At 32.8% G+C, this 24042-nt stretch overlaps 1 protein-coding gene and 1 pseudogene across 1 annotated transcript; both read right to left on the bottom strand.

The window, feature by feature from the left end:
- Positions 1-4684: 4684 nt before the first annotated feature.
- Positions 4685-6291, bottom strand: LOC148579250 (uncharacterized). Its single transcript, XM_088489221.1, has 3 exons — positions 5743-6291; positions 5336-5484; positions 4685-5225 (listed from the first exon to the last, which is right to left on the bottom strand). Exons 1-3 carry the CDS (start codon positions 6289-6291, stop codon positions 4685-4687), a joined length of 1239 nt encoding a protein of 412 aa, XP_088345347.1.
- Positions 6292-19875: 13584 nt separating this feature from the next.
- Positions 19876-21815, bottom strand: LOC107620225 (rhodanese-like domain-containing protein 10; annotated as a pseudogene).
- Positions 21816-24042: the final 2227 nt, after the last annotated feature.

The following is a 24042-nucleotide window of genomic DNA, read 5'->3' as shown; positions in this document are numbered from 1 at the left end:
GTTTTACATTCTTTGACTCAAATTATGATTGACTGTTGAACCCCATTCTTCAATTCTGCTATGTTGCTGTCTTTTTTCTATTTTCACGTATGAAAGAAGAGTTAGGAAAAAAGAAAAATATATATAATATATTTCTGTCCATTTTGCTCCAAAAAAAAAGGATAGAAGGGATAGTTCATTTTTTTTGGCACAAACATGTCGAAATTTCGTCCCTTTTTTATTTTTTTTGGTAATATATTATTATATCTACAAATATACTCTGATGTTCTCTAATTGAAAATTGTGTGCTGCCCAGAATCTGTTTCATGACGTGTTGAGGATCAAGATTTTGAATTTTTTTCAATTTGCTTCCCGCTGGTTTGACTGTCTTCTAATCCTCGAGGCTTTGCTAAAGGAGATGCTTTACCAGACTTCTTTGTGTATATACTTGCCGGTTTCTTTCTAACAATAAGTGAGCTTGTTTTGATCCCTTCACTAATATGATATATTTTAATTTAACTAGACTTTTTTCAATGTAAGTAGAAACAATTGCTATCTTGTGGTCATACTTATTGAGAATAATTTAGCTTTTGCATCATTTTTGCCATTGGATTTCTTAATGAAGAATGCAATTCTAAGCTTTCGGGCAATGTTCTGAAGCACGTTACACAAATGCAATAGAAACAAAGGGATGCAGACTTATATTATATGCTTCTATCTTACTTAGATTATATCCACATTCTCCTTACTTTTAGCAATAACCAACATAGTAGATAATGAATTTTCATATGTTTCATTTATGAATTCTTTTTTTATATTCATGAGTGTTGGCAAGCAGTATTAAGTCTTGTTTCGTGTTAAATTCTTACTTACTGCTTAACCCAAATTAAACCCATATAAGCTCAATTTTTATTAATTTTTCATGCATTATTTTCTACCTTTACATCTTGTTTGTTGATTGTTGACAATCTTGACATCCCATACTTAGATTTTCTTCAATCTATACTCTTATAGCAACCTTAAGCCACCATCTGTCAACAAGTCATCCTTCTTCATCTGTCAACCCGTTGCTTTTCAAGACGCAATGCCCATTGGATACTTCGACTCCAACAACAAGCTATTCAGAAATCCCCCAAAGACTAACATTGAAGGTTACCATGCTTGGTTAGGTAGGGTTGAAACTGAAAAAATGACCCTGTGGAAAGAGATTGGGATATATGACCTAATTCAGCTTAGTAAAAACTCTTACACTGTTAATTCAGGACTAATATGAGGTGCATTGTATTTCTGGGATGAGACTTCACATACTTTTCACACCCCATACGGCTTGATTACTCATACTCTTCTGGATGTAGTTGCGATAACTGGCCTACCTCCCTTGAGAGAGGAAATTTTAACTACTACTCAGTCAACCACAGGGGTAGCGTATGCCACTGATATCTCTTCCACCACCTACCAGAGCTTCATTTTTAATAACAAAGGTCAAGATGGAGAACCTGTTTCTGATAATGAGCATATAGCCTTCCTTCTCTATTGGTTGAGCGGCGTTATTTTCTGTGTCCGGAGTATTCAAGTCGAAGTCACTTATCTCCCATTGGCCATTATGTTAGCCGAAGGTAAGAGGCTGTGTTTAGCCAAATTGTTCCTAGCTCGACTATATCTTACTCTAGATGGATCACAGACCTTATGAGGGAGAAGAAAAGGATCACTAATGTTGACGATCCTGTTTGGTTTTTTCAATTGTGGTTGTCCACTATGTTTGAATCTAAACTACAACCACGTTTGACCCAAAAAGGTCCTACAGATTCTGTTATTGTAGGTCACTGTCTGCTCAACTTAGTTTTTCCTGACAATTTAATGGCCTCATATGACAAGATGAAATACTTCTTCCGTGCTTTCTACTACTTGCCAGAGAAAGACCACAACATTAATATGACTTCTTTTGCTAATTGTCAAACCGGTCCAGAATGGTTGACGCAATCTCTTACCCCAACTAGGATTAATAGAAGAAAAGTATCACTATTTGGTCGCAGTTCTTGACTCTCCAATTACTTTATACTGGATTCCCAGGTGAAGATGACCCAAGAACAGCGGTTTACATGCCAAACGCCGTTTTTAGACAATTTGAGTTAGCTCAGGCCATTCCGTCTCCTTACCATCTTCAAGAGTCACAATCTTTGCATGTCAAAGCTACTTCATTAGAAGATCTGTTGCACATTCAGAAGGATAATGCTTCGCGTTGAAATAAATTCCACCTATTCCCTTTTAAATCTTGCCATTTGACCACATATTCATTTTTCTCTTGGTGGAAGACCTATTACTCTTTCATTAAAGTGGCTTTTAGTAACTGTTGTCAAAGGATGACCACTGTTCTTTTAATGCAACAAGTGAGGAGAGCATCAATCATAAAAAAAGGTAATGACAACTAAATCATTTGCTCATTTTGATTTCAAAAATTATATTCCTCTCTGTGTTGTTGTTATTAATGTTATTTCCTTCATGCATAATGCCTTCTAAGAATATCACAATGGCACCTGTTTTAATTATTTTATTATTATTATTATTTTATATATATATATATATATATATATATATATATATATATTGTTACAGAGAAAACAACTACCCCACTTGCTGCCAATCCTCCTTTGAGAAAGTCTTTTGGAAGGCTTGTAGGAAAAAAGAAATTTAATTTTAATTACTCAAGCCACCGGGTAAAAAGAAGACTTGAACCAATTGCAGTGTCAACATCTTCAAATAGTGATGATAAGGATGACACATCAAATACATCTAATGACAATCTTGATGAACCGGTGATCTCTCAGCACAATGAAGAGAAAAACGAGAACACCTCATCTAGTGATAAATCAGTGAGTAAGTCCTCTTCAGAAGATGATGTCGATACTCTTAGCCTCAGTGGTCAGCTTGCTTCTCAGGTATTTTTATATATTCTTACATCCTCTATATTAAAAATAGCATTATCTTAAAGAACTTAAATGATGATGATATCTCTCATGCTGATTTTTAATCTTGTTAATTACCTTTGTCCTCATTTCACTTCTTGCTTTAGGTCACTGCAGCTCCTACCATTTCTTTGATTGTGCCTAGCACTGAAAATCTGATGGATGCACATCTGACAAGCCTACTCCTAAAGCAACTGCCAATAAGGTATGACATATCATTTAGCCTGATCATTAGTATCTCTTCCTTGTATCTTCTTTATTATTTTTTTTATGTTAACACTTTCTTTTGCATTTTGTTTTAGCTTCAAAATTCTGAAATTCCCCCAAGTGAGCGGTCAGAAAAACAAATACCAATCACTTCCATTCATGCTCAGACCCCTAATGTGGTGAATGATTTATTGGCTGATTTAGAAAGTCTAAATGAAGCATATGCATGTAGTATGGATATACAGAAGGCCATAGTTGAATCTTATTCTACCATTCAAAGTCACCTTCCAACAGAGCAGCTCCATACTACACCTCCCACAACCAAGATTGTCGACAATTCCATTCTGCTTCCATTAGCCCAACAACTCAATGTCATTCTATCCAAACCTGTTTTGACACTTGCTACCGATCCACACTTTAAGGCTCAACTTTCTGATATTCTTCAAACTTTTTCAATTACACCACATCCTAAGACTATTGAACCTTTGTTGGATCACTTGCAGAAGGTTTATGAGGACCTTTATGTCAAATTTCCGGATTCTCAAGCAGCTATCTCATCATATCAACAATCAACTGAAGCTCTTTCTAAGTTGAAACAAGACACCTCCTCTTTTGAGACTGCCAAAACTACCCTGGCTGCCTATATTGTAAAAACTAAAGATCGGACTCATGAGTTATCTGAGGAGATTCGAGACTTGGAATAACAGCTGACTGTCAAGAGAGAAGCAAAAAAATAGGCTGGATGCTGCTTTGATAAAAAATGAGGGTCAATTTGCCAAAGCAAGTAGCATGCTTGACAGTAGCAATGTGGCCTTACAGTTACTTGAAGAGAAGATGCTCTCCTCACAGGAAGCTGCCAAAGAAGCCAGGAACTTCCTAGCCACTCTCCAAACTGAAGTTACTCGCTTGAAGGAGATCTTTGAAACTTAGTCTTGTATTTCTTATGTGAACCTTTGTGATTTTAATATGTTCCTGCAATCTTCACTTTTTGAACTTTTAAAGTTTTGTTTATTACTTGCTTTTGTATGCACTCTATCCTTATTTTGGAGACTGGACACTTGCTATTTTTTGGAAAGTTATTACATTACTTCACACTAAACCAATTATTAATATCACAGTGACCTTTTCTGTATTTCATTTGGGATGACCTCCATATCTGTCCATGTTAGGTTGCACTAGTGCAAGCCATCTTGTATGCATTCGCCTCGAGTGCTGTCAAATTAAATCAAATGTGCATTTATTGACACGCCTCTAGCTTCATACAGGTTTATTCACTAAACTTTTAGTTCTATATGTTGGCATGTACTATACTGCACTCACAAAATAATAAGTTATTTTCTGTATTGACTTCTTTTTTTTTTTAAATTGATGCTTTGGACATATATTTGTCTCATAATCTGAATGTTTTACACTGTCAATGGAACTTACAATTCAGAGAAATCACAAGGACATGTTAGCTTTTACAAACTGAATTGCAAATATTAGTTAGCTCTTTATTTTTCCCTTTGACACTTCAACTGGATATTCTCGTGTCCTTAAACATGTGGAATGTTTATCTCATGTATGTCTGGCCTATATACTTTTAAATATTTGCCATTTATTGAAGGAATTATTCTTCCTGATCCGACTTCAATAATCTTATAGGCATTTCCAGAATAAATCTTGTCAACTACATAAGGTCCTTCCCAAGTTGGAGACCACTTACCATAAGTTTTTGACTTTTTTTCTATAGGCAAAATTGTTTTCCACACTAAATCTCCAACTACAAATGTCTTTGCTTTAACACGGCGGTTGTATGATTTTGACATAATCTCTTTTTGTCGAATCACCCGCTCTAAAGCTCTCAACCTTTCGTCATCTAGTTCATTGAGCTCATCATGCAAAGAATTCCAATGATCTACTATTGGTATGTCATCTTGTCTAGCCACCCTTATACTTTGTAGATAAATATTAATTGGCAACACCGCATCATGACCGTAAACTAACTTATACGGGGTGGTTCCAGTAGAACCTTTCGGAGAATTTCGATAAGCCCAAAGAACTTGACTGAGAGTTTGGTGCCAATTTCTTGGCTGCCTTCCAATGTGTTTTTTAGTTAACGCAATCAAAATTTTATTCGCGCCTTCACTTGTTCATTGGCTTGGGCATAATACGGTGTAGACGAAAGCATTTTTATATCCCTATACTTGGCATACTCTATGACCTTTTTCCCAATAAACATGGTTCCTTGATCAGTGCTAATAGACTGAGGAATTCCAAACCTATGCACAATATTCTCCTCAATAAAATTAATTATTTCATTGTGAGTCACCTCCCTTAAAAGAATAGCCTCTACCTATTTAGAAAAATAATCAACACCAACCAAAATGAACTTATGACCTTTAGAAGAAGGTGGGTGAATCTGTTCGATCAAATCTAAAACCCAACCTCTAAACGGCCATGGCTTAATTATAACATGCAATTCTAACACTGGAATATGTTGAAGGCTTCCATATTTTTGGCATTCTTCACAGGACCTAGCATAATTTATACAATCTCTTTGAATAGTTGTCCAATACAATCTTCTCCTATTTATCACCCATTTCATTTTTACCCCTGACTGATGGGCACCACAGATTCCCTCGTGCACTTCAGCAAGAGCCAAATACGCTTCTTTTTCTCCTAAACATGTCAAGAGGTTTCCATCAATAGATTTCTTAAACAAGACATTATTCATTAGAACATAACTTTGAGCTCTATATTTAAGTTTTCTATCGACAGTGAGAATTGAATTTTCTAGATATTCCACAATTGGTACTCTCCAATATTCTAGGTCTAGCTTTTCTAATGACAACACTTTTCTTTCTCTCAAAGGCATAAATATGTCCTTTATCCTTACCAATTTTTCTAGTGTTGAGAGCTTGATCTTATATCTTGAAGCAATTTGAGCTAATTCACTTGCTTCTTGATTTAACTCCCTTGGAACATGCCTTAAAATGACATTGTCAAACTCGCTCAACAACTTTATAGCCACATTGAAATACTTTCTTAAATTTTCACTAACACACCTATACTCAAGTGATACTTGACGGACTACAAGCTGTGAATCTTCAAAAATTTCCACATTTTTAACTCCTCTTTCTAATAATAATTCCAGTCCCATTATTAATGCTTCATACTTTGCCTCATTGTTGGAACATGAATAATTCAATTCAAAGAGAAATTTACTTGGCTCGCCGCTTGGAGAAATAATTAAAATTCCTATAGCAACACCACCCTTATGTCATGAACTGTCAAAATATAATTTCCAAGGCACCAAACCAACGAAACCTAGTAAACTCTCATCAATGTCAATACAAGGATGGTCAACCAGGAAATCAGCTAGAACCTGACCCTTAATGGCTCTTGCAGGAACAAGATATAAAGAAAATTCTGTTAAGGCCAACATCCATTTTCCTAGTCTACCATGCAATATTGGAGAAGACAACATATATTTAAGAACATCAAACTTAGAAATTATATAAACATTCCTAGGAATTAAATAGTGCTTAACTTTTAAACAAGAAAAATATAAAGCTAAAAAAAGTTTCTCGATTAGAGAATAACGGCTCTCAACATCATTTAGCACACGACTTAGGTAATAAATCACTCTTTCGTTGCCATTCTCATCTTCTTGAGCCAGCATTCCACCAATTGTTACTTCAGAAGCTGACACGTAAAGTTTTAGAGGTGCTCCGTGCCTTGGAGGTGTCATAATAGGAGGATTAGTCAAATACTTCTTGATGTTGTCAAAAGCTTCTTGATGCTCTGTTTTCCATTGGAACTCTTCCTTTTTTTTCAACTTGATCAGAGGCGCAAAAACCTTGGTTTTTCCTGACAGATTGAAAATGAACCTTCTGAGGTAATTGACATTTCCTAAAAATGCTTGCAGTTGCTTTTTGTTAGTTGGAGGAGGAGCTCCTTTGCCTTATTTTTGTGAATTTCAATCCCTTTTTTCTGCACCAAGAAACCAAGAAAATTTCCTGCACTCACACCAAAGCACATTTTAAGGGATTTATTTTCAATTTATGATTTCTTATTCTTTCAGATGCTTTTTTTAATTTTATTGATGCTCTTTTTTAGCATTTGATTTGACAACCACATCGTCAACATAAATTTCCATAAAATTTTCAATAAAGTTATGAAAAATTTTATTCATCACCCTTTGATAAGTTGTACCAGCATTTTTTGAGCCCAAATGGCATCACAACCCATTCAAAAGTTCCTAAAGAATCTGGACACATAAATGCAGTTTTTAACACATCTTCTTCAGCTATGTATATTTGATTATAACTTGAATATCCATCCATAAAACTTAACATTTCATGCCCAGCAGTAGAATCTATCAACATATCAGCTATAGGCATTGGATATTCATCTTTTGGTGTTGCAGAATTTAAATCTCTAAAATCAATGCAAACTCTTAATTTTCCATTCTTTTTCATGATAGGAACAATATTAGAAATCCAGTTGACATACCTTTCTGTTCTTATAAACTTAGCCTTAAGAAGTCTTTCAATCTCTTCTTTAATATTCTGCACGACTTCAGGAGCAAATCTCCTTGGTGGCTGCTTGACAGGTTTGACATTGGCTTTCAATGGCAATTGATGTTCTACTAATTCACGACTCAAGCCTGGCATCTTTGCATAATCCCATGCAAAACAGTCGCAATATTCCTTCAAAATCTCCACCATTTCTTTTTTGAAATCATCAGTCAACATCTTGCTCACATATGTTAGTCTAGGATAATCACCGTTACCAATATCTACCTCCTCCAAAGAATCCTGCACCTCAACCTTTTTTACAGTGTCAGTGTTATTTTTTTCAAAATCTAAAGGACCATCATCATATATACAATCATAAGATACATTATCAATGCACCCTTCTCTGTTTGCCATATAAGCTGACAGCCGAGCCAGTAGGCTTGTCAAACTCATCATCTAAGTTTCTCCTGAGGCAGTATCCGCCCCGGCCTTAGGGACCAAAATAAAATCATTCATATCTATTTTGCACATATCAATACTTTTAGGATTAAATACCTTGGTGTCAACCGTCAGTGGCTTGACTCCAGGATTATACATCCTGAACTCCACATGCATCTCATCATAGTAACGTATACAATTATCAGCAGGAACTTCTTCCACTCCTCCATCTTCGTTCCAGAAAATCAACTTTTGATGTAGAGTGGATGGAATAGCACCCATTCCATGAATCTAATCACAGCCCGAAAGCAAGTTAAAACCAGCCTTAGAAGGAACAACAACAAATAGAGTTAGCCTATTGACAGAACCAACCTCAATTGACAGCAGAACCACGCCTCTAACAGAAAAAGTCCTTCCATTAAAATTTGTTACCCAATGCTACTTTTAATCAGATATTTTTCAGTCTTTCCAAGCCTTCCCATCATTCTTTCAGGCGTGAGATTGACAGCAGCTCCCGCGTCGACCAAAATCTTATTGACTATCCTTCCATCAACACGAGCCTTGATATGCAGTGGACGCAAGTGTTCCTTGTCATTTTCAGCAGGCTTCTCAAACAATCCTCCACCACACATATTGTCATCTAGCAATAAGTATTCGCTTCCAGGAAAGACATCATAATAATCATCTTCTAATGACTCTACTTCCCGGACTTGACTATACTCCTCAGGCAGTATTGACACCACAGCTATAGGTTGCTTAATACCAAATATTACTTCTAAGCTGTCATCAAAACCAGTGTCAAAATTATCAATAATTAAATCTTCATCATTTTCTCCCTTGTTTTCAACCATTACCTTCTTTCTAGCAAGATTCTTCTTTACATTTTTATTGCATTTAGGGTGATTAGAAGAATTGCTTATTTTTGCAGACTTGGCCATGGTTGGCTAAGGAGAAAAATCTACACCGTGTCCCTTGTATGGATTTAAAGGAACATACTCAGGTATATTCTCTTTTTGCTCAAAAGTTGTAAAAGGAGAATACTTTGGAATATTTTGACAATTTGGCCAAGGAGAATAATTAGGAACCTGCTGCATGTTAGGAACTTAGGATTATAACAAGAATAAATTGGCTTTGAGAGAATAGGCACATTTTTTGGAATATATATACTACCTCCATCTTGTGCATGATTCAAGTTCCATAACTGAGACTCGTAGTACCTAGACCTAAAAGGTCTAGGCTTCACGCAATTGTTTTTTTCTCTTGCAAAAGCAGTAGGCTGATTCTGCATATTTCTCACATTCTGGACCCATTTATTGTTTGAAATTTTGGCGGGAGGAACTCATGTCTTTTAAGAAAATCCATCAGGTTTTCCAATCATGACTACCATCTTCATTTTCTGGTTGACAGGTTGTATCCCAGTATTGTTGACACACTTGTTCAAAGGAGCCTGAATGCCAACTTTTGTTTTTCCTCAGCTATCTTTCGCTTTAGCTCGTTAGTTTCATTTTCTTTTTCAGCAATCTTCTTTCTCAACTCAGCCTTTTCTTTCTCTTCAACTTTGTACTTTTCAAACTCTTTTGCAGCTTCCTTATCAAAAACAGCATTGCACTTTGGGCACATGGCGACGGTACTGTCAGATTCTTTAATTCTCAATAAAAAATCTAACAGATCCTCACCAGGATGAGGATAAACTGGCTTCTTGTCTTCCTCAAAGATCCTCAGGTCTTTATTTTCATCTTTAGCACTAACCATTGTGGCATCAACTTCTACCATGTTGACTGACAAATTGAATGGCTCAACATAATTTGAGTTAGCAGCAAATGGTTCAGTGTCCACCTTCATAGTAGTTTTATCCTCAAACTTCAACCTTCCCTCCTCAATTGCTTTTTTTATCAAGTCCCTGAAACGGATGCAATTATTAGTGGTGTGCGAAAATACTTGATGAAACTTAAAAAATTTCTTATTCTTTATTTCATCAGCTGTAGGCATCTTTTTTCCTTCTGGTAAAATAAACTGTTTATCTTTTAATAAAACCTCAAATATTTGATCTGCCTTAGAAATATCAAAAGAATAAGTATTATTTTCAACTTTAGAATAAGAAAAAACTTTTTCTTTTCCTTTAACAGACTTCAAAGATTTACATACATAAGGAGGACCCCTACGTAATTCGGCAATATAAATCTCTTTCTCATCTGAATCACTATTATCGAAAAAATAATCAACATATGCAACCTTTTTTTAACCCTTTTAAAAATTTTCTTTTTCTTTCTTAATTTGCTCTATCTGTCTTACTTTCTCAGCTAATTGGAAAAGATATAAAGTATGTTGATTAACAAGTTTCTTCCTAACTCCAAATTCTAGTCCATTAGTAGCCATTTTGACAACTTCAGATTCTAGAATCGGAGTAAAATATTTATTTCTCATGTTTCTAAACCGTGCTAAATAAGTATCAATGGATTCTCCCTCTACACGTTTGACAGAGAATAAATCTGTAAGACTAACTTTTAATTCACCTCGAAAAAATTGATCATGAAAATTTCTTTCTAACTATGCCCAAGAATGAATAGAATTTGGTCTCAAGTTGGAGAACCATGTAAATGTATTTTTTGTTAAAGAAAGAAAGTATCTCATCTTGAGATATTTATTAGAAGCTGCTTCCCCAATTTTAACAATATATCGAGCAATATGCTCTACTGTAAACTCATTTTCTTCTCCAAAAAATTTTGTAAGGAATTTTAGAATTTTCCAACATCTTGGAAGCTCTGCTTGTTGGACACATTCAGGAAAAGCGGACACGAAATATGGCCTATTTAAGCAACCAACATTAAATCCCAAACGGTTTAACACTTGTTCGACATTTCTAGCTAGATTATAATGCCCCCTAAGTTGTTTTACCTAAGTCTTTCCAACATATCATCAGCACTTTGACCATGTCTAGGCATATGAACATCATATTTAGGAATTGTTCCACCGTTCTGATTGACATTATTAAATCTTAAACCCTAGTTATCATTTTCTTCTAAATTTACCACAGTAGCAATCCTATTAACTTGCCTATTTAATTGTTCAATTCTAGTGTTTGTGTATTCTAAAAGAGGATTTAAAACTGTCACTATTTGATGAGTTACCATGTTTACTAGATCATGGTGGCTTTCATCCATCTGTTGCCTAATATTTGCTAAAGATCCCATGATTTGACTAGGTTGATTAACAGGCATTGCTTTTGACATGTCAGGAAACACAGGTCTGAAATTTTCTACCCTAGTGACAGTTGATGTAGTAGAATTAGATGCACTATTATTTCCTGTATTAATAGCATGTGAAAAATTTTGTTGTGATATGTGTGAACCTGACACCCCAGAAACAGGTACATTTGACATGCCATATGGATTTTGATAAAGAGGATTTTAAAATGTTGAGTAGAAAGGCACGGGCAATCCTTGGGTCACCATGGGGGAGGACATACCCCGGTGGCAAGCCATATGGCGACCACTCTACGGTATTTATGTGAGTTGTATTTAACCCTGTATGGGGATGGCCAACGCCATCATGCCTCACTGACAGCAGGGTAGGCTTTGCATTTGAAATCACAGGAGAATTTTCGAATTCATTTCCTCTAGTCTCATCACTGGAAGTAAAAGAAGATGTTGTAGAAGTATTTGACATGTCAACTGACGCTGATTTCTTTGCGTTTTGGACGCACGAACTTACCATTGCGCAACCACATGCAAATTCAAAACTCCTGATTTTCCTTTTGACAATTACAATCTATTGACAAGGTCCCACTGGGCGTGCCAATTTGTTTTACTCAAATTTTGTTTATGTTTAAAAGAAAACGTGGGTATCTCAATGTCGCAATTGTAACGTCAAATAAAATTAAAAGGAATAAAAGTAACAAATAAACATATAAATGCAAGGTGTCACTGGCGCAGTAAATTGCAGAAATTGAAACAAACAGGAAATTAAAAAGAAGATGAAGGAAGAAACATGAACGTAAAAGAGAAGAAGACGTAAAAGTAAAGGAATTTTATTAATAAAAACTGGGAAAAAGCAAAGTACAAGTGTTTGAGTTCAGAGGAATTACTTAAGATTCCCAATTTTACTCTGTGATGCCAAGGGGCTGAGAGCGTTTTGGGTTTCTAAGTATTTTCCAAGAAGAACTGAACTGCTTACAATGTGTTCCTAAAGCTTTATTTATAGACTAACCTAATGTCAGCTGACAGTTACCATTTGTACACCTGTTGCGGAAAATTTAGATTGGCCCGTAATCATTCCTGCACCTCTTGTAAATTTCAAAAATCAAATAGATAATCAACTATCAAATAATCTAATTTAATTTAAAATAGATATAAATATTATATATGGAGACATCACCATGTAACTAATTATTTTTTTTTTTATAATTTTCTTATAAAAATTTTATGTTGTCTAACAATGGTAAATCAGGTTAAACGGTAAAACTAGAGTACTTAGGGACATATTAGTAATTTTAGGCATAAAATCAAATTAAAAATAATTAATTAACTCAATCAAGGAAAAAAGGTCTATTAGGAAAAAAATATGAGAGTAAAATGGTAAAGTAATAACACTAGTGGTGAAAGCGTCACTAAAAGCCTAAAGAAAAGAAGAAAAACGAAGTTATGTACAAAAAGTGTAAAATTGGAAATGTACCAAAATTCCAAGGATAAGATATTTTAAAAAAAGATCAGACACAAATTTTATTTAAAAAGAAGGACAAAGAAGTCCTTTAGAGATAAAGTTTATTGAGATGTGCCACGGAAAAAGAAATGTAAACCCCAAGGTGCTAGAAGTTGTTTGGAGGCGGGTATTTACCCACTGATTGCTAAAACTATGTTTTTCCTTTGTGCGTAAATTATGGCGTCAAGCTTTGCGACGGTTGCCTATTGTTACAGAGTGGTGGTATGCTTAACCACATCGACATGTATACACGGACGGACGCAATTGGGAAACCATATCTAGGACTAGTTCCTAGGTAACGTCGGGTTGCGGGTAGTCAACCGACGCATGAGCTCATGGCCTGTATAAGACCAGGCATTCATCATACTCGATTGCTGCATTCTCTATGTTTGTGATTGCTTACTTGTACCTGTGTTTGTATTTTGTCTCTGCTTGTTGTATTTCGTGCTTGGTTACTATATACTTGTGCTTGTACTTGTTTGTGTGACTTACCGACCTAACTGCGCGAAATCTTAGACTTAGGCTGCAGAACCCCTTAGGTTTTCCTGTGTAGTACCCTGCTGGGAAGCTTAGGTTCTCACTCCTTACTTCCCCATTCTGCAGATGCAAACTGGCGAGACCTTCTTTGAGTTTCCAGCCTTGGGACTAGCGAGCAACAGTAGCATTACCAGAGGATCAAAGCGACTTCTCTTACTTCCACACAGTACTTCCGTGTTTCTTCAGCTACCAGTGATTGATGACCAGCAGTAGTTATAATAGTAGTAGTTGTCTTTACCCTCGCTTTGTATAGACTTTTAGAGGGCTAGGTGCTTTTGTAAATACCTATATAAACAAGTTAGAATAGGTCCCAGACTAGGGTGACTCTTGTGAGTTGAGGCCTGTTAGTATAAATATGGAGTCTGTAAATATTTTCATGAATAAGCAACGACGTAACTTGGTGTGAATTATGATGTACTAAATGAACCTTCGGGCATATATGTATGATATTACTATATATTATTTATTTATTTATCACCTATTTCGTTATATCTATATATCTGACACGCGATCTCGATTAGCGCTACAGGCTCATATGTATATATATATAATATAAGGTCTAGAGTCTCTAGAAAAACCCGTGTAGTAGCGCCTGGCAGCTAGCTTTAGTCATCACGTGCTAGAAGTTGGGTTGTTACAAGTATTCTTTTAATAAAATTGAAATTTAAATTGTTTGAAATTATATAAATATTGGTAACATTTTTTTTTAAATGTTATCTCACATCGGACAATGTGTTACTTTTTCAAAAATAATGCAATTTCTTATCTTTGGTAAAAAAAATTAAATTATTTGAATATAATAAAATAAAAATATTTTTATTAAATTACAATTATAAACATGGACAGGAGTCATTTCTAAAAATAAAATAGATTTAAAATTTATTAAGGTAAACTTTAAAAAAAATTAATATTTTTTTAGATTGAGATTGAGAGGATGAGAGAGAGAGAACGAGAGGTAGAGAAAATAGAAGAAAGAGACAGATAATAGAAAGAAAAAGAATAAAAAGAGTGAAGAGGAATAAGAGAAAATGAGCCAAGTCTACTGTCAACCCTTTTTATGGACTTGCGTCTTTTTTGTTTTTGTCTTAACTCTGCTGTCGATTGTTAGGAGTGGTTGGGTTACTACCATACTGAGGTAGGTGATGGTAGAAATTAAATAAAAGGTGACATTGGATAAAAAGAGGTACCAGGTGGGATTTGAGTTGTATGGTGATAGTAGCGGCCAGTGAATGTGATGGTGATGAAAACAAAATAGTAAAATCGTAGTTTTTTATCTCGTCCAGAAGACTAAAGTAAAATCGTAATTCGTAAAATCATTAAACAGAACGTAAATGTGTCTCGTAAATCATAAAAAATAAAAATATAAGAAATATAATATGAAATTAGTTTTATAAACAAGTCTCTAAACAAAATTACACATAGTTTAGCATAACACTAATTAGAGTAGATTCATTAAATCATTCGAAGAACATATTTATTTAACAATTCATAATATTATTACAATAGAGCGTATATATTCATAAAAAAAGAAGTTGCAAATTCAATCCCACACATTAACAAATTCACTAATTTAAATATTTCAAAATAAGAAATTTAAATAAAGGCGTAAAGCACTCAAGTTAGAAGTTTACAGCAAATTCAAGTTATGTGCCTTCTTGAACTAATATTCATGTGATGTTAGCACTAACATAGGCACGACTAGAGCAAAGTAGCAAAGAAGAGGCTAAGAGCACCGTTGCAGGTCCTGTCTCAACCAAGATAACCAGCTTTAGAAATGACAAGAGGAGAAGAGAATTGAGAGATTGACCAAGAGACTAAGGTCTCATTGTTTGAGAAAATCAAAGATTTAGAACCATCTCTACCTCTAGAGAGGGAGACTAAATCCTTGAGGGAGAGAAACACATAAATGGAATAACCTGGGGTTCTTTTACAGCTTTCTTCTCCACACGTTGGGCCTGAATTCGTGTCAAATTTCGAATTGGGCTAGGAAACATCGAAATACTGCTTATGAATCGATTTTCTTCCTCTCACACGGAGTTGCTGACAAAATCATGATTTCAGCGATTTTGTGACTTTTCTTGGCGATTCTACACGAACAGCACTGCTCTCACTTGAACAACAAAATCAGAATGGAGAAGGGCTGCAAAATCGCAAAAGCATGCAATTTTTGCGAGTTGAGTCGTGATTTTGACTATCTTGGATGGAAAGGAAAAAAAATAATAGAGAATTTGATGGTAGGATTTGAATAAAAGATGATAAAAATGATGATAAAAATGGGAGGAACAATAATGATATTTTTAACAAAATTAACACACAATTAATGTTTTGTTAGTTTTGTCGAACAAATGTTATTTTTTATGGGTATTTAGTGTTCAAATATTTAATAGTTAGAAATTATTATTTACTCTATATAATATACATAAAAGAATATCACTTTTTTTATAAATTAAATATAAATAATAGTAATAATTTGAGAGTTAAGATGCTAAATACGTTATACTAAAATAAAAAGTTACAAGCAATGTTTTAAAAATTGAACCGATCATTGAACCACTCTAATTACTGATTCATTAATTTAGAGATTAATCAGTTTAACCATAATTCAATCAAAATAATCGATTTATAATATAATAATATATAAAATTATAAATAAATACACAAAAATATAAATACATTCTAATATAAATATTAAAAATACATAAATTAAAAATACAACAGTAACTAAAGACTCATAATAATTCTATGTAAATAAGGTTTTAAAAACTAAATTAGATATTAGACCGTTGGAACTATTGATTGAGAAGTTTAGAGATTCAATTCATTTAACTAGAGTTTAATTGAAATATATTAAAATAAGTAATATATTTAATTTAATCTTTTAGTATACATACAAAAATATTTACATATTATATATTATGGAATAATAAAAAAATAAAAATTAATATTTTTTAATTAACAACAACAATAACAAACGATAGAAGATAGTTACAACAAAAATTAGAGAAAATATTCAGTTTGGTCCCTGAAGTTACACTCGAGTCTCAATTTAATCCTTGAAGTTTCAATTGCCTCAATTTAGTCCCTGAATTTTTCAAATTTTAATTACATTAGTCCCTGCGATAGTTTTCGTCGCAGAGTCAATTAAAAAGTTTAAAGACTAAATTGAGGCAATTGAAATTTTAAGGACTAAATTGAGACTTGAATATAATTTCAGGGACCAAATTAGATATTATTTCCAAAAATTAATATATCCTAGTGATTTTTTTTTTTGGGCCAAAATTATGTAATTTCATTACAAAAATTAGTTCAATTTGGACTAAAAAAAATATAATAAAGAGAATAGAAAATTTTAACTTTAATAAAATAACTTTAACATAAAAAAATAGAAAGGTAGAATAAAAATTAAGGGATTTCTTTTTCTTTCTGGCACATTTTTCCTTGCCATCTCCACCTTAGTTACTCAAAGAGGTAGTTCTACCTTTAAATATTTATGCATTTTTTACTAACTAAATTTGCCATATGAGATTTGCTGCTACTACTCTTTTATTGTTCGGATTTTTTTTTTCAATCTCAACTCTGCATCTAGCTGAATCCACCACTCTCATTGTTCTTGAGCTTGAATCATCCATAGCAAATTTGAGAATCTTCAAGCTTGAGTAACGTTTGAACACTCCCAAAAACAATGAAAATCATCCTAGTGTTTAAATTAATATATTCTAATATTTTGTTTTGTATTAAAAATTATAACTAACTTAACAAATTGTATAATTAAAACCCATTAATTTTGGGCTAGGCCCAATAGCTAACAAATAAGATGATATAGTTGTTCTAATTTCCATTTTTCATTCTTGAGGTTTCACGCCGTTCTCCTTTAAGTTGTACGCTAATCTGCTTTTAAGTATGGGCTCTAAGACTAAAAACCAAGAAAAATGTTATAAGTGATGGTTGTCTTCAATATTTTCACCACGTGCTCATGGAGCACATCCATTGTCTTCCTCAATGGAAGAGTCAACGGAGAAAAGTAGATGCGGAGGGCGCTGTAAGTGAATAAAGTGAGGTAGCATGGTTGACGAACAACACAGAAAAGGAGAGATGACTACACCAGTGTAGGGAAGGTGATGACGGTGGTTAGGTGCGACCAGCAAAACCATGCAGGCTGGGCCTGGCCTTTTAATTCTTTTTTCTTTTCTTTTTTTGTTTTTTATTCTGAATTAATTCTTTTAACAAATATTTTATACAGTAATCATATTTATTATTTTAAACGACTATTCACATTATTCACGTGATCAATAAAATATAATAGTTATTTTTGATAATTTACATTACATAATTGAATATACGTATAAAACTGTTTTATACACTTATCATATATTAAAATTAAATTCTTTTATTTTTTCCTCTGAAGATTCAGTTTGGAGCAAAATTCAAAAACCGGTCAGTTTCAATTCAGTCTTGCAGATCAAATTTTCGTCTGATTTAGTGGTTCACACGCCATTTTTAATTTGACAGTTTTCACTTATCAATCAAACCACAAAAGTAATCGGTTTTTAATTTATATGATTCGACCGGACAATTTAGTTCGGTTTTCAAATATTAGTTACGAGTATAATTTTGAGTTAATAAAATAATTTTTTTATAAATTATATAAGACAAAGGATATTTGGAAATAAAAAATTTTACATAAATTCTCTCACATAATTATATTACTATTACAAAGTTGTAGAGAATTACTTAAAAAAATTAGAGTATCAACTCAATCTTTGTCTTTTTTTTTTTTAATGACAATGCGACTTTTGACAAAAAGGTCCTTACAGATTACTGTCTTTGATCTTTATAAGACAACATGACTCTTCTGTTAGTACTATCTTTATTTGTTAATGAAAGTCGCTGATGTGTCACGTTAAGTGTCAACAAAAAATGGATAAAAATTAATTTATCTCTAAATTTAAATTGATCATGAATATTTTTTTTTGTCCTTATTCATTCAAATAAAAGGATATCATTTTGATGTCAAATTAATCAAGGCTTATTTATTAGAGACATATTTATTTTAAAAAAAAAATTATACAATATTTTTTTAAATTAAGTTTTTTATGTTATAATATTCATCATATTATTATTTTTTTTTTCAATAAAATCTTGACTATATAGTTTAATAAATATAAACTAATTAATAATAATTTACTAGTATTGTGGAATTCTAATTAGAATTTGGAGACATTTTGTACTGCTGTGTAATAATTACATAATAATTGATACATTGGTAAATGTTGAACAAGTATATTTTTAATTATATAAAAAACTTAATTTTTTAATCTATTTATGGTACATATGCTAAAGTAATTTTATTATAAATATTCATTCATGATTTATTATTCAATAAATACAGTAAAAGTTATAATTAATTTACACTAAGAGCATCTAATTTATTATTCTTTATATTGTTAAATTTTTATCAATTTCTAATTTTATGACAATATATAATATTTATAAGATTAATCATATTATTAATCATATATATGCTTTCTAGTATCACATATGTCAAATTATGTGTTCTAATTTTTACTTTATTACATAAATTCACTAAATTGTACTACTAATAATATATTCCAGGATTTGATTGAAAATACAGAAATTATATATGAATTTAAAATAATCTCAAAAAAATTTCAATTATAAGTAGATTTAAATAGTTAAAATTATCCTTATATAATTATAATCTCGTACCCTATATAATCATATAAAAACGTAAATTAAAATACCTCAATTGATGATATGTTGTTTTATTTTCTTAGCTTCTGCTGAGTGCGAGTTTTGATATAAAAGCAAATGCTAATGACAATTATGCTACCTGAAAAACTAGCAAGAGTTTGACCTAAACTTACTGAATTTTTTAAAATTGTATTACTAATTTATTAATCGTGTTTCAATTTTTGTTATTTTTAATTAAAATCACACAAAAAATTATTTACTCAGTGTCATAATAAATAATATTTTTAAATTTAAATAATTTATTAATTAGTTTATATTTATTATTTTATATATTTAAAAATTTATTAAAAAATATTAATATAATTAATATTATAACAAAAAATTTTAATTTCAAAAAAATGTATAATTTTTTTTTAGAATAAATAGATCATTGACAAATAAATTTTTAACCAATTTTATGTTAAAATAATGTCGTTTTAATTAAATGAATAGTGATTTATAAATAAGTTTTAGACTAACTTGGATTTAAAGACAAATTAGTTCTTGTCTGTTGGATAGAAATTGATTTGATAGAAATTGATTTTTCGCGCTGTCATTAGGAGAAAAGGATATTGGTCGAGTTGGTACTTTACTCAAGAAGATTATGACGATTATTGCTAAGAAAAATATATGGAACCAACTCCAAATCAGTCAAGAATGGAATAACTTAATTAATTATAAATATAGTAATTAGTTTTATTTATTTATGATTTAAAATATTGGTTATTAAATGTTTCACCACATTCAAATTAGGAGGAGATATGTTCAGTATCATTACAACATGAATCACGAAAACTGATTCAATTAGCTTCTGTCTTTTCACCCTCCTTCACTTCAAATGCCTAAAACATAATAAATCAAAAAACAGATTCAGAACCATCTAATTTACAAAGAAAAGAAACATCCTAATACCTAACATAAGCATCATCCACGTAAAGATTTTGAATTCATCAAAAAACATTTGGCTAATTTTTTGCTAAAACCATCTTAGTTTCCTAGCATTATATGATGCAGTTGTATTAACAAGCGTAGCAATTGCGAGCACAATTTAAAACCACGAAATATCTACAAAACTACAAATTCATAATCCGAATGGATTAGCCTTACAAGATAAAAAAAATACAAGGTACAAATGCTTGATGTTGTATTAAAACATATATGCTAATGGTTTATCATCATTTACCCACTGCTTGCAACTTCTCTGTTCCTTCGATTGCAGGGAAGTCGTCGTCCTTTGATCGCCTCAAGTCCCCGGCTAACCATCCCAGATTTCTGTAGCCTCCATTCTACAACTTTGAAGCTGCTGCCATTCACCTGAATCACTCACCAAAACCAACAATGGTTTAGCTTCAATGCCATGATCAACTTGTTAGTTCTGCTTGTTGAGTTTTTCTTTTTTTTTTTTAAAGTGATTGTTCACGTAAAAAAATTTTCGTAAAAGATAATTTGATATATTAGACTAAAATATTTAATAATATGCATCAATAGATCTTAATTATATTTACATGAAGACATTTTATGTTAGTAGTCAACTAGTCATTATGTAGCTATAAATAAAAAGGAAAAAAAAGTTCTATGTCTAAGTCTAACTACACTGCTTAATACGATATATGTCAAAATTTCACCTATAATCTTCACACAATGATAATCACCATATTGTAAACCCAAGATACCAATCAATAATAGTCTATTATATTATAAAAAAAAATGTTGAGTACCATCAAATTTAGTAACAGATTTATTAAAAAAATTTGTCAATAACATGTTTATTATTGGAATAAAACCGACGACAATGATCACGTCAATTTTTTCTCTAATTATTACCACAAATTTATTGCCAGAAAACTTAATCTCATGATAATTTTATTATCCGACAATTTTATTGTCAAATTTACCGATAATTCCGTTGGTAAATTCACTGTCAATGTCCGACGCTAAATCCAACGATATTAAGCGTTTTATGGTGGTGTTAATAATTAGATTTATTACTATATAAACGGATACTAATTCTCAAAGTTACTAAATGAACAAAAAGTATTAATCACGAAATTAAATTAACATTAGCAAGTTCATCTAGCTAGATACACTAACCTTAATTCCTCGATCTCTACAAGCCACAAGAACCTTGGTACCGGAATAGCCACTTCAACTTGACCAAGAAACTCAGGCCGGGTTCAGCGTAGTTAGATGTTGACCAGTCCACAATCCAATATAACCAAAATGCACCATTTTAAGTAATGTTACAGGGCTGTTATCTGTGTCTTCAACAAATATTGGTGCGCGTGCACAGACCCAACAACACGTGCCTTCTCTGTCTCCCGTGTTGGCCTAACATCAAGGAGAAGAAACCTCTGTTCATGGCAACTGAAGCATCTTTGGGAAATATGGTTTTCACGGTAGCAGATTCTATGAGCTTCCTAGCACTTACAGAAGTGGTGGTTGAAAGTAAACCCGCTAAATTAATAAATATTTAGTTAATAAATTAATTATTATTTAAAGAAATTAAAAAAATTAATTTTTATAATTTAGAAGAGTAGAAATATTAAAAATACGAATTTTAACACTAATTTTAAAAATTTTAGTCCAAAATTAGACCAATAAACCGAATCAGACGAACCGGCCCACTCCCATAACTTAATCTATGTTTAAAAGCTTGATTCAGCATTTCCTCCCCTTTGAAATTTAAGAAAAACGCTGAGTGAGAGGAGAAGAGCTTCGATAAAAATACCGTAACCTTCATTCTAATTTTAATTTTACGTAACTTTCAATCCAGAATTTCGATTGACGAGCTGTTAGCGACTACGTATTCGTCTCAAATTTTTTTTTACTTCTATCGGAATAAAGTAGTAAGAAAGTGGCGTTTCTCTTCCAGTTCTCTCTCTCCCCAATTTCGTGATTTTAGGGTTTGGGTATTGAGGAACTGAATGGTTTTGATGGTTTAGGTGAACTCTAGCAGCGGATAATCACTGGGTTTTATCCAATAGAGTCGTGGGTAAGGTAAGGAACTGTTAAAACCTTCTGAATCATTGAATTAGTGAACTCTATGATGATTATAGTGATATTGTGTGAAATAGATTGTGTTCTGGTTAATTTGGAGTTCAATTGGGCAGTTTGGAACGAAATCCGAGTAATTAAGTTTAAAGAATTGACGTTTAGAGGCTTGGAGCTTGTGAAAGGAAAGGTTTTTGAGGTGTTCCGAGCCTAGAGAGGAATCGGCTAAGGTATGTTTTGATTTTTCGTAGTTAATATTTAATGTCACGTGAAAACTTAGGCTAGAAGACCTCAAGTTAGGAATGAATTGACGATGATATTGAGTCTATTTGTTGACCCTCTGTCGCAAGATGTGACCGGGTATTTTAACTCCTCAGATTCTCCCATGGGCATGCATATATATGTGGATATTGAATATTATATTTGAGATTGGAGTTTGACTTCTTGGAATATTATTGAGTTTAGAGTTTGACTCCATGGAATATTATATTATTAAGTTTGGAGTTTGACTCCATGGATATTATTTTTGAGCTTGGGGATGCGCGCACAGAGGGACTGTCCAATGGTTAACTACCAGGACATGTCGGGTTGGCTGTATAACCGACAGATGAGACTCATCAGCCGTAGGACAGGCATACATTATTTGCATTTTTTGTTTTGTTTGAGTGTGCATTGTTTTGGTTTGCTTAACTGCTTAACTATGCTTATCTGCTATTTATTCTACATGCTGTAATTGCTTCTCTATCTATGTTTTCCTTACTTGAATTGTATGTGCATATTTTCTAAGAGACCCCTCTTGGCGGAGGTGTGAGAGGGGGTTGCCCCACCGGTGATTTAGAAGATTGGAGGAGATAGAAAGCGAAGTATTAGGTTAAGGTTAGATTTAGAACTTGAATACTACTTTAGATAACTTACCTAATTTTCTGGTTTAGTTGGATCTTTAAGCTGAAATCTGAGTGTCGAAATTCTAGGAATGCCTCTGGCTTTTCCGAGGCCTTTTATATTAAATATGCAGGCACCTTTACCATGCTGAGAACATTCGGTTCTCATTCCATATATATTTTGTTGTTTTTCAGATGTAAGTCGAGAGGCACCTCGTTGAGCGTCTGGAGACCCTCCTTACAAGCAAAGAACTATCTTTTGGACTGTTATATTTTGTTTTAGGCTATGTATATATGTTTATAGAATCTTCGCATGTATATTTTGTGTTTTGTCCCTCTTAGAGGTTGACTTGGAGATATAGGTGTTTATTTTGTAGTTTGAGTTTTATTTCGGGTTATATATATAAAATTATATACTCTAGTTGGCCTTTGCTTCACAGGTCGAGTCTGGAGTTTGATATTTGTGTTTTGGAACTCTGATATGTATATATGTTTTTAGCTTTCTTTTGATTTTACCTATCCGTTCTACGAATATCTATGCGAGTGTGATACGATTTTCTGTTTATCGTTTTTGTTTAGCTAACTCTTCAAGGCTCCTAGATATGATTTCTTTCAACTATATTTATGTACGTATCTTTTCTTTTAGAGGCCGTAATACCTTGTCACCTCTACTTTACGACTTAAGCATAAGGCTCTGTGTGGTAAGATGTTACATTGAAAATGTTGTTGCATTGTTGAAGACATGGAACCTTGGTGTTCTTGGTGGTTGTGTCTTTGTGATTCTTCACCATGAATGTTTTGAACACGTGGTACAATTGATGAGTTGCCACGTTCTTCCTATTTCTATCTCTCTGATGAATCTTGAAGGTGTGTTTGTTATGTTGAAGCTTGAAGGATTTGATTTGGACATGATAACATTATTAATAATATGTAGAGGACCATTACCATGGCCATTGGCTTTCTAAGGTTTCTTTTTTGTCTCTTTGCAACTTGCATTTCTATCTTTCTATCATTAACTTGGATAAGAGTTGGAGATGTTTTCTCTACAAAGGCCATAAGAAAATAATAATTCTTAATGTTGTATATGTATATGAG

Source organism: Arachis ipaensis, chromosome B10 (assembly GCF_059453495.1).
Source record: "Arachis ipaensis isolate K30076 ecotype BB chromosome B10, ASM5945349v1, whole genome shotgun sequence".
NCBI lineage: Eukaryota > Viridiplantae > Streptophyta > Magnoliopsida > Fabales > Fabaceae > Arachis > Arachis ipaensis.
This window is presented reverse-complemented; position numbering and strand designations above follow the sequence as displayed.

Excerpts from the sequence above, each read along its gene's own strand:
- LOC148579250 (XM_088489221.1), bottom strand. The coding sequence starts at position 6,291 with ATGGGACTGGAATTATTATTAGAAAGAGGAGTTAAAAATGTGGAAATT. Across the intron at positions 5,485-5,742 it reads GTGGTGCCCATCAGTCAGGG|GTAGAGGCTATTCTTTTAAG; the intron begins GTAAAAATGAAA and ends TTTTCTAAATAG. Across the intron at positions 5,226-5,335 it reads AAGGTCATAGAGTATGCCAA|GCAGCCAAGAAATTGGCACC; the intron begins GTATAGGGATAT and ends ACACATTGGAAG.